General features: G+C 37.4%; 1 protein-coding gene and 1 long non-coding RNA gene across 6 annotated transcripts in view; one reads left to right on the forward strand and one right to left on the reverse strand.

The window, feature by feature from the left end:
- PATJ (PATJ crumbs cell polarity complex component) overlaps positions 1-18,257 on the reverse strand; it is a 762,329-nt gene that overhangs the window by 675,950 nt on the left and 68,122 nt on the right. For 4 of the 5 annotated variants that reach the window (XR_014794340.1, XM_084876078.1, XM_084876076.1 and 1 more), the window contains exons 16-17: positions 13,809-13,970; positions 10,470-10,601 (exon numbers count right to left, since the gene is read on the reverse strand). Coding sequence is in view for 4 of the 5 variants with exons in the window: in XM_084876078.1 (XP_084732204.1) it covers positions 10,470-10,601; positions 13,809-13,970 (294 nt within the window). In the remaining variant the exon portion in view is untranslated. The remainder of the gene's footprint in view (positions 1-10,469; positions 10,602-13,808; positions 13,971-18,257) is intronic. The other variant, XM_084876077.1, reaches the window with a different exon arrangement.
- Positions 1-18,257, forward strand: part of LOC311618492 — a 700,613-nt gene that overhangs the window by 171,867 nt on the left and 510,489 nt on the right. The gene's annotated exons all lie outside the window — the stretch shown is intronic.

Here is an 18,257-nt window from a genome sequence, read left to right on the forward strand (position 1 = left end):
CCACACCTAGAGGTAGGGGAAGACTGGTGATGAAACACCTCTGGAGACTGTTTCTTCTTTAGACCAATTCTTTTTAAAAATATATTATTCTATTTTTAATTATATGGGAGACAAAGACACGTAGCCAGACTGAGAGCCACGAATTTCATGGATAATCTTGAGTATTTCTCAGATCTTCAATTATCAGGTGTTGCAGTAAATCTAAGCATCTCCATGTCTATATTTTAGCTCCCCATGGTTGTTTTATTAATACTAATATGTACAGTTTTGGTCATTTTTGAAATTCTCACTGAAGGGAACACAACGGATATTTCATTTTGAGTATCTCCTCCTTGGCAGTGCCTTCTAGTGCGGAGTGACACTGTTCACAGGAGAGCCACCCTGTGGGAAGCACCACCCAGCCGACGAGCAGTTGCTGCTTGCCCTCTACATTCTTTCTCCTCCATTAGATACAATGGGATTTTTTGCAGCTTTGTATTCCAGAAGAGCCATGAAATTCTTGCAAAGTTCAACATCAGGCCTGACTTGAGATCTCTGAGGCTTCCTGCTAACTCCATCCTCCTGCAGCTGCCTCGCTCGGGCAAGCGTTTGATCTGTGCGATCTGGGCTTCAAGCTGATACACACACAGCCTCTTTGATCTCTTATTAAGTGGCTTCTGGTCTCCCGATGCCTTTCGTCCTGCTGCAGGGAAGTTCTGGGAAGTCAGCCATCATCCCGAGCGCACTACATACTCCACGCACCAGGAGCGGGCTCCCTTCATTCACCTCCTTTGCAGGCTTGAAAAGCGATCTTTAAGCCACGGGAGAATTTCCCCAGTAGCCACAATCAATCCACTCCATGAACACATCACGAAGAATTATTTTTCAAATGAAGCAGCTTAAAATGATTTAAAGGATACAGAACTTTCCCATCGAGGGAAAGAAAGCAAATCCCCCGTGAAAAGAAATCTTCGGCCCAGTTGGCACTGGAGCTTACAGTACTTTGATGTTAATAAAAATGAATGTGGACAGGAATGAGGGATGGGCAAAGAGTAGTCTTTACCAGTTCCCCTAAGTTCTGTTAAGCAAGAGTGACCTTTGAATGCAGCTGTGTGATTTGTTCAACAGTAGCTATGTATCTGCAAGAACATGGACACTACCATTACTAATAGACTCACTACATTTTGCTTTGTACCAAGATCTTAATGCTACATGGTGAATTGGGCCCAAAAAGCTTCTTAAAAAAAGAGAAAAGAAAAGGAAAAAAAAGATACTGGTGGCCATGTTATGAGATACCGTGAGCATTAAAGTGGAACTGTATAACTCGCAATACATTACTATTCCCTATATGTTAGATTCTGGATATAGTATAGGTTTGTATCTGACTTTTTAGTAATACTAATATATGTACATTTAACCCTCGAACAACACAGGTTTGAACTATGTTGGTCCGTTTATTCATGGAATATTTTCCAAGAAATACTGTAAATGTATTTTCTCTTTTTTGTGATTTTCTTAATAACATTTTCCCCCCTCTAAGTTACTTTATTTTAAGAATACAGTATGGCCTTGCCAGTGTGGCTCAGTGGTTGAGCATCAACCTATGAACCAGGAGGTCATGGTTCAATTCCCGGTCAGGGCACATGCCTGGGTTGCTGGCTCGATCCCCAGTGTGGGGTGTGCAGGAGGCGAGGCAGCCAATTGATTCTCTTTCCTCATTGATGTTTCTTATTTCTTCTTTCCTCTCCCTTCTTTGAAATCAATAAAAATATATATTTTTAAAAACAATACAGTATGTTAGACATATAACATGAAATATGTGTTAATTAACTACTTATCTTATCTGTAAGGCTTCCAATCAACAGTAGGGTATTAGTAGTTACATTTTGGGGGAGTCAAAAGTTATATATGCATTTTCAGCTGTGCACGGTCAATGTACCTAGTCTCCAAATTGTTCAAGGATCAATTGTACTACTATATGTTAAAATTATGTTAAATCTATCAAATTCTATATCCTGAATTCTGTAAACTAATCAGCTAATACAAACACAAAGACTCGGCTTTCGTAAGTTACTGAATATTACATACTGATGGTAGCATTCATGCAAATTCACCCAGCATTCAATGCTGGTAGCAAAAATTAAAATCTTTCATTTCCTCCACTTTTAAACTTAATTTTCTGATAAACACAATTAAAACTGGTGGAAGAAATATGAATAGCCGAAACCGGTTTGGCTCAGTGGATAGAGCGTCGGCCTGCGGACTAAAGGGTCCCGGGTTCGATTCCGGTCAAGGGCACATACCTTGGTTGCGGGTACATCCCAAGTAGGGGATGTGCAAGAGGCAACTGATCGATGATTCTCTCTCATCGATGTTTCTAACTCTCTATCCCTCTCTCTTCCTCTCTGTAAAAAAATCAATAAAATAAAAAAAGAAAAAAAAGAAATATGAATAGACTTCCGGGTAAGTAGTTTATGTGCTTTTAGTTATAAAGGTCAATAAATTAATTACTGCCAATATAAAATGAAAACAAAATTGATAGTTATATATTGCTATGCTTTAATCTGTCATATCATGGAAAACCATTAGCAAATTTATGAATCATGCACCTGCTTGCATTTTATTTTCCAAGATAATTATCTGAATAAAGAAATGACAGCATAAGAAGGCATCCATTTTAAATGGTCTAAATACATGTGAATCTCACAGTTATGTTTAAGCAATTTGGTAAAACTACCAAAATTTAAAAGATATATGTTCTTGCCACGCCAATGGTGCTCAATGGTTGAGCATGGACCATGAACCAGAAGGTTTGATTCCCGGTCAGGGTACATTCCCGGTCAGGACCATGAACCAGAAGGTTTGCACACTCTATCCCCAGTAGAGGGTGTGCAGAAGGAAGCCAATCAATGATTCTCTCACATCATTGATGTTTCTGTCACTCTCTCCCTCTTCCTTTCTCTCTGAAATCAATAAAAATATATTAAAAAAAAAAAAAAGATGTATTCTCTTTTCAAAAAAGAAAAAGTGAGAGAGAGAGAACTCATGGACAACAGTGTGAATGAGGGGGTAGGCGAAGGTGAAAGAGAGCATAGAGACATAAGTGGTGATGGAAAAAATTAAATTTAATTTTTTAAAAAGAGAGAGAGATGCTCTTTTTTTAATTGATTTTATCTTTCTCTCTCTCTCTCTCTCTCTCTCTCTCTCTCTCTCTCTTTCTTTCTTTCTTTCTTTCTTTCTTTCAAAGAGAGATAAAAATACTAGATGGCCAGTGCACGAAATTCGTGCACAGGTGGGGTTGTCCCTCAGCCCAGCCTGCACTCTCTACAATCTGGAACCCCTTGAGGGATGTCTGACTGCCCGTTTAGGCCAGATCCAGTAGGATCGAGACTAAACAGGCAGTCGGACATCCCTCTCACAATCCAGAACTGCTGGCTCCCAACTGCTCACCTGCCTGCCTTCCTGACTGCCCCTAACTGCTTTTGCCTCCTAGCCTGATCAACCCCTAACCACTCCCCTGCCAGCCTGATTGATGCCTAGCTGCTCCCCTGCCAGCCTGTTTGCCCCTAACTTCCCTCCCCCGTAGGCCCAGTCACTCTAACTGCCCTCCCCTGCAGGCCTGGGTCCCCCCAGCTGCCCTCCCCTGCAGGCTTGATCTCCTCCAACTTCCCTCCTCTGCCAGCCTGATCACCCCTAACTGTCTTCCCCTGCAGGCTTGATCAACCCCAACTGCCCTCCCTTGCAGACCTGGTCCCTCCCAACTCTCCTCCCCTGCTGGCCATCTTGTGGTGGCCATCTTGTGTCCACATGGGGGCAGGATCTTTGATCACATGCAGGCAGCCATTTTATGTGTTGGAGTGATATTGCATATTACTCTTTTATTAGATAGAATAAATGAGAGAGAAATATCAACATCAAACAATTAGCTGCCTCCTGCAGGCCCCCTGTTAAGAATTGAGCCTGCCACCCAGGTTCTGACCAGTAATCGAACATGTGACCTCTTGGTTCATGGGTTGATGCTCAACCACTAAGCCACATTGGCTGGGCAAGAGATGCTCTTTTGATAAAGCAATTTCACTTCCAGGAATTTGTCACAAGATATTATTCCCACCTTTTTGTAAGAGTATGACAAGCATATCTACTAGAACCCCATTTAAGATATTCACCAACTGGGTACAGGAGGTTGGTTAAATAAATTATTGTACATTGACAATATTATACTATGCAGTCATTAAAAATAATTAGGTCTCCAATAAATTTAACAAAATAAAATATATAAAAAAGAAGTAGGTAGTGCTATAAATACCAAAATGAAAGAACATTGAGGAAAAAAGCAATGTGCTTAAAATGTTTATGGCATATTCATTTACATATAAAAATATTAGAATCAAAAACTATTACTGAGCCAACCATGTATGTATAAAACATCCTGGGAGAATAAACAAGGAAATCAGGAGTTTTATCTGGAATACGTGAGAGATTATGGTCAAAGACAGAATCACTTATCATGGGATGCCTTTATGTACCTTTAAATTTTTATGCCATATATATGTATTACTTATCTTTAAAACATTTCTAATGTTTTCATAAACTTGTTCTGTTGCACATAAGAAAAACATCAATTTAAAGATACATACATGAAATTTATACAGTCCCTTCTTACCTTTTTAAGTCTTTTGTGAAGAGAATCCCATCTAATACTAGTAGAGTTGGTAGTCAGGCAAAACTGCACACTGTTTTTCTCACAAATATTAAGGCATACTGTATCTAAGACAAATGCTACTTGGGTTCTAGAATCCATTTCTTCTATTAAGAAAAAAATTAATCACTTAATTTCTATCAGGATGAATACTTTCACTATTCTTTTCAATGAATCATCATTTGCCCATGGTCTTTCAAACAACTTTTTAAAGCATTAACTAACAGTTTATGTATGAATCACCTCTCAATGGCTGTGCTATTAAGCTTTCTATTTTTTATCTCTTTCAGTATCTGAGGTAAACCCAAAGTCTTTCAAAAATATCTGTCTTGACAAACTTTGAATCTCTCCATATCAGAAGGGGAGAAAAATGAGGCATGGGATGTGGGAGGGAGAACTATTGGTTAATAAATTTTACCTTCTAAATCATTAAAATTCAAAAGTATCAAGAATGGCAATATCATGGCTAATGTTCAAAAATTGGCTAATGTCAAACATGTCTAGTGATTTATAATCATGAGGGGTTATTCAAAGTTCAACATAAATCAAAACACCAGAAAATATCCACTTGCCATGTTTAATTTATAAGGTCAACTGAAGGTAAAATCCACACAGTTCTAAATGTATTTCAAGCTTTTTGGTAGATTTAAAAAATTACAGATTCTCAGAATATCAATAATTGCTTCATTACTGAACATTAACCCACAACAAATTACTTGCACTAACTTAGGATTCTTACATTGGTAATTACTTTTGTTTGAAACAATAAACACTAGTTCTTACACATGAACACACTATATTAATTTTTAATACTTACTAAACTTTCATATAAGATTAAGAATATTATCTAGTGATTTATCTTAAAGACATGAAAAATTTTTGCAAGCTGGAAAATAGAAAGATCTGCTGTGATAAATTAATTACAGGGATCCCTGGTAATAAAATGCACATGGAAGTAACCCTCATAAGAAATGAAGTGGTAGAGTGTGGTGGATAAAAGCATAGACTCTGGGAGCCAACTGTTTGAGCTAAATTCTAGTTCTGTCACATATTAGCTGTGTGAACTTGAACAGGTTACTTAACCTCTCTGTGCTTCGGGTTCCTCAATTCTAAAATGAGGATAATAATAGTATGAACTTTCTATGGTTCTTGGAAGGAATACCTAAAGCAATTAAAACAGTACCTAGCAAGTAGTGAACACTCAGTAAATGTTAGCTATTACTATTTAATTTGTATTAATTTTATTTGAATATTAGGATTAATATTAGTATGAGCATTAGTATTGTAATATTCCAAGGAATAAAGACCTTACATATAGATGTTAGGGAATTAAAACAAAAATAACTAGGGCACAATATCTAAGCCACATCTAGAAACTGGCAAGAAACTATACTACAGAAATGTATAACCAAATTTCTGAAGTGTTTAATAATGCTTAGAGAGTACATAGTTGGCCACAATATTTATATGTTCAACCAATTATGCACATTGCTGTTTTCCATGACACATGATGTTATATATACAGCATGATGTTACAGAGACCAATCAATGACTTTTCTAATATGGTAATATACAGGGCAGGATTTTCACTAGCCATTACATGGAGTAGTGCCAAAGAATATTTGAAATTAACAAATATTCTGCTTCATTCAAATAATAGCCAAAAGAGCTACTATCCCTTTACCTTAAAATCTAATGAGAAGACTTATCACCCAAATCATATGTACTGTCTTCCCTGTTGCTGTCTCCTTTTCCTTTGCTCCAGTCTATTTAAAATGCTTTTTATGAAAGTGAATTTCCACACTTTGCTCTCTGACCATATGACTGAACTACAGAATTGTTCAGTAGATTCAGCTCCTTCATTTCATAAGACATGTTTCTTTTCTCTACTCAGCTACACAACTTCCACCAATAGTTAATTATAAATCACCTGTCCAGACAGCTACCCCATATTCCCATGGCCAACTCAAGATGCTTTATCAGCTCACTCATCTTTTCCTAAGGTTTGGCTCAATTTATGTAAAAAGTAAATTTCTGGCCAATTATCCACAATGGTATAATTTACATATGGCTCACCAAGAGTTGGCTGCATTTTAAAATGCAATTTTACAATTAAATTTAGACTTCTCTAAACAAAGACATCTAACATTAATTTTCCTAATCTCACTAAATAGTTGAACATTGACAGAGTACATATATAGTGTAGTAGGGCTCCATTTGAGAAAAATATTAAAAAAAATTTGTCTTTATTTTTAATTGGATTATTATTAATAATGTAATACTCATATTTACATAATAATATAATTTTTACTTCTTTACACATTAATTTATTTAACCCACAACAATCCTTTGAGCTAGACATTATTATCCCCATTTTATAGATGAAGAAATGGCATAAGCATCTATGAAATAGATATCATATACAATTTTGTCAGGCTCTTGAAGAATTCCTTATTAGTTCTATAGAAATGTGTTTAACTAAATATTTAAAGGTAAATTTTCAACCTTTTCAATACTGCTAATGCAGGCCCTTTGCAACCTAGAAGCTCTCGCACTCTACTAACACTTTCTCCCATGGCCAAGATGTTTCTACCATACTTCTTATTCTTAATATGCTAAGCCTGAGGGTGAGGGGTGGGAGTGGGGGATCTGCACTGATCCTATTCAGCTATCTAATACATTCATATGGGATGCATCAAACAGTAATAACCAGGAACAAGCCTTTCATAGCTTTTGCTAAACCTTCACCTGGTTTTGCAAAAAATATTTTTAAACTTTAGAATTTATTACCTAATTATAACAAGAGATAGTATAACTAATTAATTGTTATCCCAAATCAAATTTTATTTTAAATGATTTAACAGTGATTTTACCGAGAGGAAGGGAGAGAGATAGAGAGATAGAAACATTGATGAGAGAGAAACATCATTGGTTGGCTGCCTCTTGCATGCTCCCTACTGGGGATCAAGCCCACTAACTTGGGCATGTGCCCTGATCAAAAATCAAACCAGTGACTTCCTGATTCATGGGTTGATGCTCAGCCACTGAGCCAAACCTGCCAGGCTCCAAATTTAAAATTGTGTTTATGTGTTATCTAAATGTTATAGTGGAGCTCTGGTGTGGCTCAGTTGGTTGGGTGTTGTCCCATGTACCAAAAGGTTGCCGGTTCAACTCCTGGTTGGGGCACAAGCCAGGGTTGTGGGCTTGATTCCTGGTAGGGGGAGTGCAGGAGGCAGCGATTGATGTTGCACTCTCACATTAATGTTTCTCTCTCTTCTCTTACTCCCTCTGAAATCAATAAAAAAAAAATATCCTCGGGTGAGGATTAAAAAAATAAAAAGGAAATGTTTCTGTTAAGTAGGGATTAAATTATTAAGGACTATCAATTTTTTTCTTTTCATACTTTACTGAAATGTTTTAAAAATGTCTGAAGCACTTGCCTGCTTAAATGTGTAATATTCAAAGTATGAAACTTGCAGATAAATGTCATCTAACAGGATAAAACAACCATTAGAATATCTATCTATATATAAAAGACCAAATGACCAAATGACGAAATGACTGGTCAGCTGGTCACTATCATGTGCACTGACCAACAGGGGACAGACGCTCAGTACACAGGATTGGGCTCCCTACTGTCTAGATCGGGCCTATGGGCTTCAGGCTCCCTCATGTCTGGATTGGCCTGCAGGGATAAGGCACCCTCCTGCCTGGATCAGGCCTGTGGGGATCAGGCCGAAACCGACTATCAGACATCCCCTGAGGGTTCTTGGATTGTGAGAGAGCACAGGCCAGGCTGAGGGACCCCAACGGTGCACAAATTCATGCACCGGGTCTCTAGTCTATATTATAAAAACCTAGTGGCCCTAACGACCTAACAACCAAAGACTGGCGTAGGTGGGGGGCGGCGGGGGGCACGCAATTTCACACGCTGGGCTTTTAGTCTATATATAAATAAAAGCCTAAGCAACAGTTAAGACCTACCAACCAGTCGACCAGTTGCTATGACACACACTGACCACCATGGGGAAGATGCTCAGTTCAGGAGCTTCCCCCAGTGGTCAGTGCACTCCCACAGCCAACTTCTCATGGCCCCTCCCCCTGGCCAACCAACCTCCTGCAGCCCCTCCCCCTAGCCGGCTGGCTGCCAAACCAACTGGCCAACCTCCTGGGATCCCTTCCCCTGGCTGACCCCCCAACAAGCTTTAATTGCTGGCAATACTGAGAATCCCTCTCCCTTCCTCTCTTGAATTTGTGCACCGGGCATTTAGTATTATATGAATACAAATTAGATAGATAGATAGATAGATAGATAGATAGATAGAAAGAAGATAGATAGATAGATAGATAGATAGATAGATAGATAGATAGATAGATGATAGATAGATAGATGATAGATAGATTCAAATAATAATGGAAATGTAACTAAAAATCTAAGACCACATCTGAAAGGTATCGTCTAAACCAGCAGTTGCCAACCAGTGGTCTGTGGACCACTGACTATCTGTGAGGTCCGAAAGGCTGGAGACCACTGTTCTAATCTACATCCCAATTATCAAAATGGTTAAGAAGAAATACCACTGAATGTGTTCATTTAGTCCCAGTTAATTTAGGCTAACCTAAACTTTATGCAATCACTCTGCAAATATTTGTTAATCACTTACCATGTGCTAGGTAATACAACTTCATTGGGGAGTTCTACCAGCCAAATGGTATATACCAGCCATTTGTTTTATATCCTCTAATATGAACCAATATATAAACTTCCAGGATCTTATAGTATTAATATTTTTATAAAAATATTTCCCAAAATGTGCATTATTTGAAATCAACAACTCATAATTCAATAATATTCCAAAGAGAAGTTCTAATAATGAAGAAGGTTATCTGGCACAGAAATAAGCCAGCAAAAACGAAAGAGATAAAATCTATTTCAGTAATCTTAAATCACACTGCCAAAATATGGAATTTAATGTCTTACATATTGCTTAAAATATTTTCCTTTTAATCTATTCCCGATTGCCTTATTATATTAAAAACAAAAGAATTGATTTTTATATCTCTTGGCATTTTATGTGCTTTGATAGAAGACTTTTTTGCTTTATTAAACCACAATGTGTTTAGGCAGCACAAATGTATTAAAATATGCATCTTAAAAGTGAAGAGATCTCTTGCCAGCAGTTTTAATTCCCCATAATAATCAGAAGCTCTAAAAGTACTATAAACTGGTAAGCTGGTAAGCATAAAAATGTCTTATTGTGACCTTTTACATCCTCCCCCAAATGAATCAGTCATTTTACCCTGTCATATTAGTCTACATATAAATACATAAATATTATGTGCCCCATTATTAAATGTAAATATATAATTTTACCAAGTAGAAATTTCACATTTCTACTTAATTAAGCTCAATGAGATTAACAGGTAAGCAAAACTACAAAAACCTCCATGTGAAGGGGAGGGAGAAAAGTAGAACTGGGAATAACTACTAACATTCATAAGGTTTCTTTTGGGGATGATGAAAATGTTCTAAAATTAGGCTGTGGTGATGGCTGCACAAGTCTAAATATGCTAAAAGCAACCAAACTGAATGCTCAATTGTCAAGCTAACAATGCAAAATATGACACTTTATCTTTGGACAGGAACTATCTCCATCAAATCATTCAGTTTTGCCTAAGTTAATGGGTGCCTTAAAATGATTTACTACTTCATATAATGTTAGTACAAACTAATCACTCCAAAAAAAAAAAACAAAAAAAAATAAACACAACTCTACAGAGGTCCTTATACCTGGTAATCCAAAATGCTGAATCCCAAGCCTTTATGATCTTTTACTAGTTCAACAATCTTGACTTCAGGAGACCACAGTGCTAATTCCTCATCATCATCTTCTTCAGTGTTGACATCTACATTATGATCAGCCTGAAATACAAAAGAACATATATGCTTCAAAACACTGTCCTTTCAATACTGAAAAGAACATGTCAGGAATCTCATAGCTGTTTTTCAAACTGGGATTCTCTTTGGCATGCATAGTTTTTTATTTCTAATCTGCTTAAAGGGTCATGCACAGAGGCATCTATACTCTAATATACAGATCTTCATGAAAATTCAAGCACTTAAATATGTAGATTGTTCATATAGGGTTTTTTTTAATGTAAAGTACCCATTTCATTTAAAGTATTAACACTGACCTCTTACACTTCAATGAGTTCTGTCATCCCATTAGAAGCATAAACGGAAAAATATGCAATTTAAGGAAAAATGAAAACATCATACAAAGTCAAAGCTTAAAAGATATTTAAGTAGCAATACCTGAATTTGCAGTTATAGTAAAAGACAAAGGAAGATACTAACACAGAGAGAAACCAGGACAGAACACAGAGGAACCACTTCTGTTGACTCCTAGAAGTTTTCAAGTAAAGACTTCACTAGAAAAATAAGGTGGGGGGAAAATCCAAGTCTTTGGGAATTATGAAAATCTAAAAACAGATAAAAACCACTAAGTTGAGATAATGAAAACTCATCTTAGAAGAAGTAGATTGGCACAACCACCCAGTCCACTGTCCTTGGTTATTTCCCCAGACTGCACATTCCCAGGTCCTCCTACGCCAGGCTTCCCCTTCTTTCAGGGAAAAGACTCACTGCCATATGGAATTCTAGGAAATTAAATGATACAGGGTCAATGAGTCAACTATGCAGAGCAACTATGCTCCAACCTTCTGTCTTGATACTATTTATAGTTCTGTATAGTCGTGTGTGTTTTTTTTAATATGATTTAACTTTCCTAAAATAATCTGAATTTCTACCTGAAGCCCAAGAATTATCTTTTTCTTTGTAGCCCTAGCAACAAGCTAGAATGAAAACTCCGCAGGCTATCGTAGAGTTTACCATAATGATCCACTCAAACCACAACAGTGACTAGCACACAACAGCCACTCGACAAATATTTGATCATACATTAATGAATTATCCATCTTTCAGTGGGTTTTCCCTGGCACTCTTTTTTTAATAAAGCTACAGGCTAAATAATAATTTTCAAAAGTAGACTTCTCAAAACTGAGAAATCCTAGCAAATAAAATGAAAGTGCATTATTTCTACAACTATCATTTTGAGTGACCTATATAAGAGAATCAATTTAATAGGATTAAAGTCCCCTCTAACATGGAAGAGTAAGGCACCATAGCTAATACACAAACACATTTTAATTAGGGTTGGTCCAGACCTCAAGCTATCCCTGCAGGGCATGGAAAGTCAATACTCAATCCATGGTGCATTAAATCTAAACGTGGAAACAATTTCTTGGTTCTTGAGTTACAAAATTTGACATTACTGGGAATGTTCTGGATCAATAACCTCTGTATATATCAGCCTGATGTGAGGAAATGATACTTATAAAGAAAACACTCATACCTCCCAATAAAAAGTAAAGTTCCAATGGCTAATACAATATGATTAATGTTTTACTGGGGCATTTAATACCCTCACTGATTAATGACCATTAGAATTTTGGCTGAGCTGCCTAAACAGACAGAGTTTAAGAACCTAAGATAGCATTGGGATAAATGGAAAAAAGAGACAGATGGAAAAGAGAGCCAGGATTTTAAAAAACCACATACAATTCTAAAACTCAAGTTCATAGGAATCCCAAGGCATTTAAGGTATATAAGATATTATTCTATAACCTGAAACATGTCATTTTGATACAATCAATTTTGCATAACTCCTGTATTCACAGAATGGAAAGCAATCAACTAATGGGCAGCAAGGCTGACATTTAGCATAATTCAGAGCTGTAGTTTACCCATTGTGGTAAAGTATGACAGATGGGAGGACAGAGTCAGCAAGCTGGGTTGGTGATTTACACACCCTGTAAGATTAGATTAAAGGCATTTTTATCAACCTTCAGAGGTAAGCCATCACCCGCATTTAGTTTTAGTAAAGACAGCAAGAGTAAAAAAAAGGGTGGCATTTAAGTCCCTTCTTTGAAGTATGCTTCACTAAAGAAAAAAACATTTTAAAAAATATTCTCATCAGTAATCTCCTAAGCACTTCTTATATGCCCAGTACAGAATGAAAACACTATGAGATACAAAATAATTTTAAGATATGTCCTCTGCTCACAGGAGCTGACAATTTCCTGGTAAAAACAAGTTTAAATAAGCACCTGTGTCTATAAGATGGTGTAAGCTAGACTCTTACATCTGTCAGGAGATCAGAAAACAAAGATAGGTGAACTGGAGGAGTCAGGAATAGCTAAAGCTGACTTTCACAGAGCACTTTCCACAGGCAAGGCATCTTGACTAGCACTTTGCCTACTTTACTTCATCTCCCCACAAAAACGAATGAAGTGGCTAAGAACTAAGTATCTCCACTTTTCAGAGGAAGAATATGAACAGAAGCCAAGTTATTTGCTCAAAGATTCACAATCAGTATATGATAGAGCAGGATTAGAGTCCCTGTATTTTGAAATTCAGACCATAGGTAGATAACAGGGAAGGCCCCATGTAGCTAAACTTTTATTACCAGAATTATAATCTAGAAGAGTCCGGGAAGGTGGAAATGGCATAAAAGATGAGGTTACAAATAACATAAGATGACAAAGGATGTGCTTGAAACTGTTTTCATAATCACAATGCTCTTAAAAAAAAAAAAAAAAAAGAGTATCAAGAGCATTGAAAGTGTTATTTTATTTTATTCTCTGACCTTCTGAAGGTTTTTACAGCAATATTTAGACTCACTTCAAAAATGGCCATAGATCTTCATATGATTGAGGCTCTGAAAAAAGGGAAGTCCATTAGATATTCAACAACGTCTTCAACTGATGAAGATGAACTGAGCTAAACCAGGAGCCAAAAGCAATGAGCCCTAGAAAAAGCTTCTCTAAAATCCAAGAGCATGCACATTAATGTCACCAATATTGCAAAGGGGGGGAATAAAAAGAAAATTTTATGATATTATATGAGAAGTAACAGTTTGAAAGCTATGCATTGTTGTCATTGAGAGCTACCGTAGTCAAATAAAAAAAAGGGGGAAGTATTTTCTCTCTCTTTATATTGTAACACACTCTTTGGGGGATCCTTGATGAGGGGCGTGCCTGTGGGAATGGTGGTACACTGAATTAGTACCTCCATCTCAGGAAGAGAGGCTGCAGTGGTCCTTGGCTCATCTACAGAGGCTTCGTCATCAAACAACCGTCGACAGCAAACCAAGGTAAAAGGGGGTGGCACTTCCTTAAGAAAGGAGACTGCTTCTCGGCGAGATTTCCCATAGAGCTGCACACCATTGAACTAGAAAGACAAGTCAGAATTAAGGAGGTCCCAGATTGAAAAAAAAAAAAAAAATCTCCAGCTTACATTTATCTATCAAAATGAAATTAGGATATTGTTTTACTTTCCCTGTAAACAAATGGCCTAAACTTAACATTATTTTAGTAGTAACAAAAAACATTAGAAATCCTTAAAATTTATAAAAACTATAGGCTAAACCTTTATTGAACTTGGGTGAATAAAGTATGAAATGGGTGCAGAGTACAATTTTTACTGGGTATGTGATCTGCCTAATATTTCCTACCTCCGTGGCTCCTCCTTTCTATACTCCAATGTTCTATTACCTCATCTACTTCTACCCATCTCTCCTTAAACACATCCAGTATCACTTAGAGCCTTCTTGAGACCCTTTCCTCTGGCTTTTTCATTTTGTAAGAATATCACTATAGATATTAACACCAATTTTAAGGCTGTTAAAAGCTGCTGGACTGACAGTGTATAGGTAACAAAATCTAGGCTACTGTCAAAAGTTAGCTTCAGTTCACAATTTTCTTTCACATCCCATAAAGTCTTTTTTAAAATATATATATATATATATATATATATATATATATATATATATATATATATAGTTTATTGATATTTTACAGAGAGGAAGGGAGAGGGCTAGAGTTAGAAACATCGATGAGAGAGAACCATCAATCAGCTGCCTCCTGTACACCTCCCACTGGGGATGTGCCCACAACCAAAGTACATGCCCTTGATCGGAATTGAACCGGGGATCCCTCAGTCAGCAGGCCAACACTCTATCCACTGAGGCAAATCGGTTATGGCAACATCCCATAAATTCTTAATACCAGACTGAGAAAAGTCACTTCGATAGAAAAGTAGATATAACATTGTATCAGTTCTATTCTTACATGCTCTGCTGACCCAGTTACCAGCTGTAGAAAGGGTGTCAGTTTTCAAATTATTTTATATGTTTATTTATTTTATTTTATTTTTTAAAATATATTTTATTGATTTTTTACAGAGAGGAAAGGAGAGAGATAGAGAGCCAGAAACGTCAATGAGAGAGGAACATCGACCAGCCACCTCCTGCACAACCCCTACCGGGGATGTGCCCACAGCCAACGTACATGCCCTTGACCGGAATCGAACCCGGGACCTTTCAGTCCGCAGACCGACGCTCTACCACTGAGCCAAACCGGTTTCGGCTCAAATTATTTTATATGTTTAAAAGAAAAAAAGATAACCAACTATTCCTTAATGAGGAGTTAATACTTATCCCCCCAAAAATCTAAATTTGATATTCTTTGTAGTGCACAACAGCAATATTTTGCACCAAAAATGATTTATAAAGATATCTGTTCTAATTTTCCATATATATGACTTTAGCTCAAGGAGCTCTGCCAGTTCTGACCAAACGTCACAAAAAGCTGATCTGTCTGCTGTTCCCAAAAGGCTGAGGCATGAACACAATCCAGGCAACAAATAATCTTTTCACATCTAACTCGGGGACTTCCTGGGAGGGGTCAGCAGCATCATTGTTTTAAAGACGTTCTGTTTCTGGCATTCACTTGTGGCAGGTGCAGTGCTAATGTCTGCCTTTGTGGGAGGAACTTCTCCACTAAACCCGTCACTGCTCAGAGAAGAAGAGCACAGTGGGTTGTTGGAAGCATCCCATCCGCAAGTGATCTGAGCCCCGAATCAATTGTCCCTTGGAACCACTCTCAGGCCTGTAACACACCAAGCACTTAGCCATCAGGCCAGACAATCTCCCTGCCTCTTAATTATTTACAAAGAAATCACCACATAGTAAAGAGACTCGCCTGTGCTTCGGGGGAGCTAGCCCTGGTGGAAAAGTAAACATCATCTCCCAAGACGTACTGACTGATGAAAGGGCCCAGGGGGCAGCCTGTTCGCAGCAGATGAAAGGCTTGCCTTGGAAGAATTACAAGCCAATCGCCACACAAAAGTGGGCAAGGAGGGACCCGTCCACGATCACACCATGTCCATGGTGCCGACTGGTGCCAGAGCACAGAAAGTTCTAAAACCAACCAAATGGGTAGTAGTAACCTACAAGGAAAACAAAGCAAGCACACATACCCAAAGAAGGAATTCTACTCACACACAGCGTTAGGCTGTGTTTCACATTACTTCAGCAAATTGGAAAGATACTTTTCAGGTTTTCATCTTGGAGCACATTTAAATATTTATTTAGCTCATTATTTATTCATTTGAATTGTCTCCAATTATTATAGCCATGCCTGGTCATCCTCCCTCTGTGCGCTCTATCTCTGAAGGGATTGGTCACATTTCCCATTACCAGCTCCTACCTAAGGGGATTTATGGCTGCTGCAAATAGCTGCTCTGGGCTGAGCCTTGGCATAGAGTTCTAACCCCAAAGCATATTTGTGTTTCTGTTTTGAACTCTAAGGAGTACATTAAACACACACATACACACACACACACACACACACACACACACACACTTTATGCTCAGGAGTTTATCTGGCTAACTTTACAGAGATTTTTAAAATTGTTATTATTTCTATATTTGGTTACTCAGAAGCAGCCAATTTTTTTTTCAGAGTTCACACTATTTTTCAACTTGAGACACTCAAAAACTGCCACTTCTCAACTGTTCAAACTGTGATTAGAAAACACACACATACGTAACTCATTTGCAGAGTACATAATACTGCACATGTATTGTGCCACTACATTACCTCATTCAATCCTCACTCATCCTATCCCATAAAGACTGTTTATGCCTTTCCCCAGTGAGAATATTGCCAATATTCCCAGTGAGATAATGCTTAATAGTTTACATGGATGGTACTCCATTAGATCCTCACAAACACACAGTAAAGTAGGAATTTATTGATGAAGAAACTGATTCTCAAAGTTATGGGACATGCCAAGGGACATGGTTTAGCTGTGGTAAATTCAGAATCAAAAGCAGCTCCTCAGACTTTCAAACCTGTGCTTCTTTCTATATCCCAAGTTTTTTCACCAAAAGTGTATACTTATAAATTCAAGTTTTCCTGTTACTTTATCACACCCCATTCTATTACAAGGTCGAAGGCCCAAGGGATTCTAATCTTGGCTAAGGCACAGAGGACTCATTTGATGGCTGTGATGACTTATACTTCTCTACTCAGATCCAGCTAACATCTCTTTATCACCTACCCTATACTAGTAGTGAATTATTCTTAAAGCCACTGAATTATACACTAAAAATGCTTAAAATGTAAATTATATATTAGGTATATTTTACCACAAAAAAGTGAACTATAACTGTTTTTTGCTCACATTTCCACATCTCCCAAAGTAATATAGCTCATGTCTCAATATCTAACAAGTACATATTAGAGACATGGTTTCCAAATGGTCTTAAATCTATAGAATGTAATGTCTGATATCCACAAGGCTATGCCATGTACTCAGCAAATCAGAAAGTAAAACATAATTCAGAACAAATAAAAAACCGAAAGTGATATAGTAATAAGTAAGGTATTAACCTGCCAATAAACAATCCAATATCATTTCTTTTCTTTTTTAAATAAATCTTTATTGTTCATATTATTACAAATGTTCTTCTCTCTCCCCCCCCCCCCCCGTTGCTCTCCTCCACCAGGTTCCCACCCCACCCTCTGCCCCTTCCCCACCCCCCATTGTCCTCATCCATAGGTGCATAGTTTATGTTCAGTCTCTTCCCACACCCTCCTCTCCCCTTTTCCCCAAGAATTGTCAGTTCACTCCCCTTCCATACCTCTGATTCTATTATATTCAACAGTTAATATTGCTCATCAGATTTTTTTTTTTAATTTCCTTGGTTTTTAGATTCACTTGTTGATAGTTACATATTTGTTGTTCATAATTTTTATCTTTATTTACTTTCTCTTCCGAAAGAACCCCCTTCAGCAATTCATATAATTCTGATTTGGTGGTGATGAACTCCTTTAGATTTTTTTTATTAGTGAAGCTCTTTATCTGACCTTCAATTCTGAGTGATAGCTTTGCTGGGTAGATTATTTTTGGCTGTAGGTTCTTACTATTCATCACCTTGAATATTTCTTGCCATTCCCGTCTGGCCTGCATGGTTTCTGTTGAGAAATCAGCTGACAATCGTATAGGTGCTCCTTTATAGGTAACTACCTTCTTTGCTATTGCTGCTTTTAATATTCTCTCTTTGTCTTTTGCTCTTGGAATTTTAATTATGATTTGTCTTGGTGGGGTCCTCTTTGGATTCCTTTTGTTTGGAGTTCTGTGCGCTTCCTGGACTTGTAAGTCTAATTCTTT

The sequence above is a fragment of the Pipistrellus hanaki genome, assembly GCF_964339955.1.
Source record: "Pipistrellus hanaki genome assembly, chromosome: 2".
In the NCBI taxonomy this organism is placed as follows: Eukaryota; Metazoa; Chordata; class Mammalia; order Chiroptera; family Vespertilionidae; genus Pipistrellus; species Pipistrellus hanaki.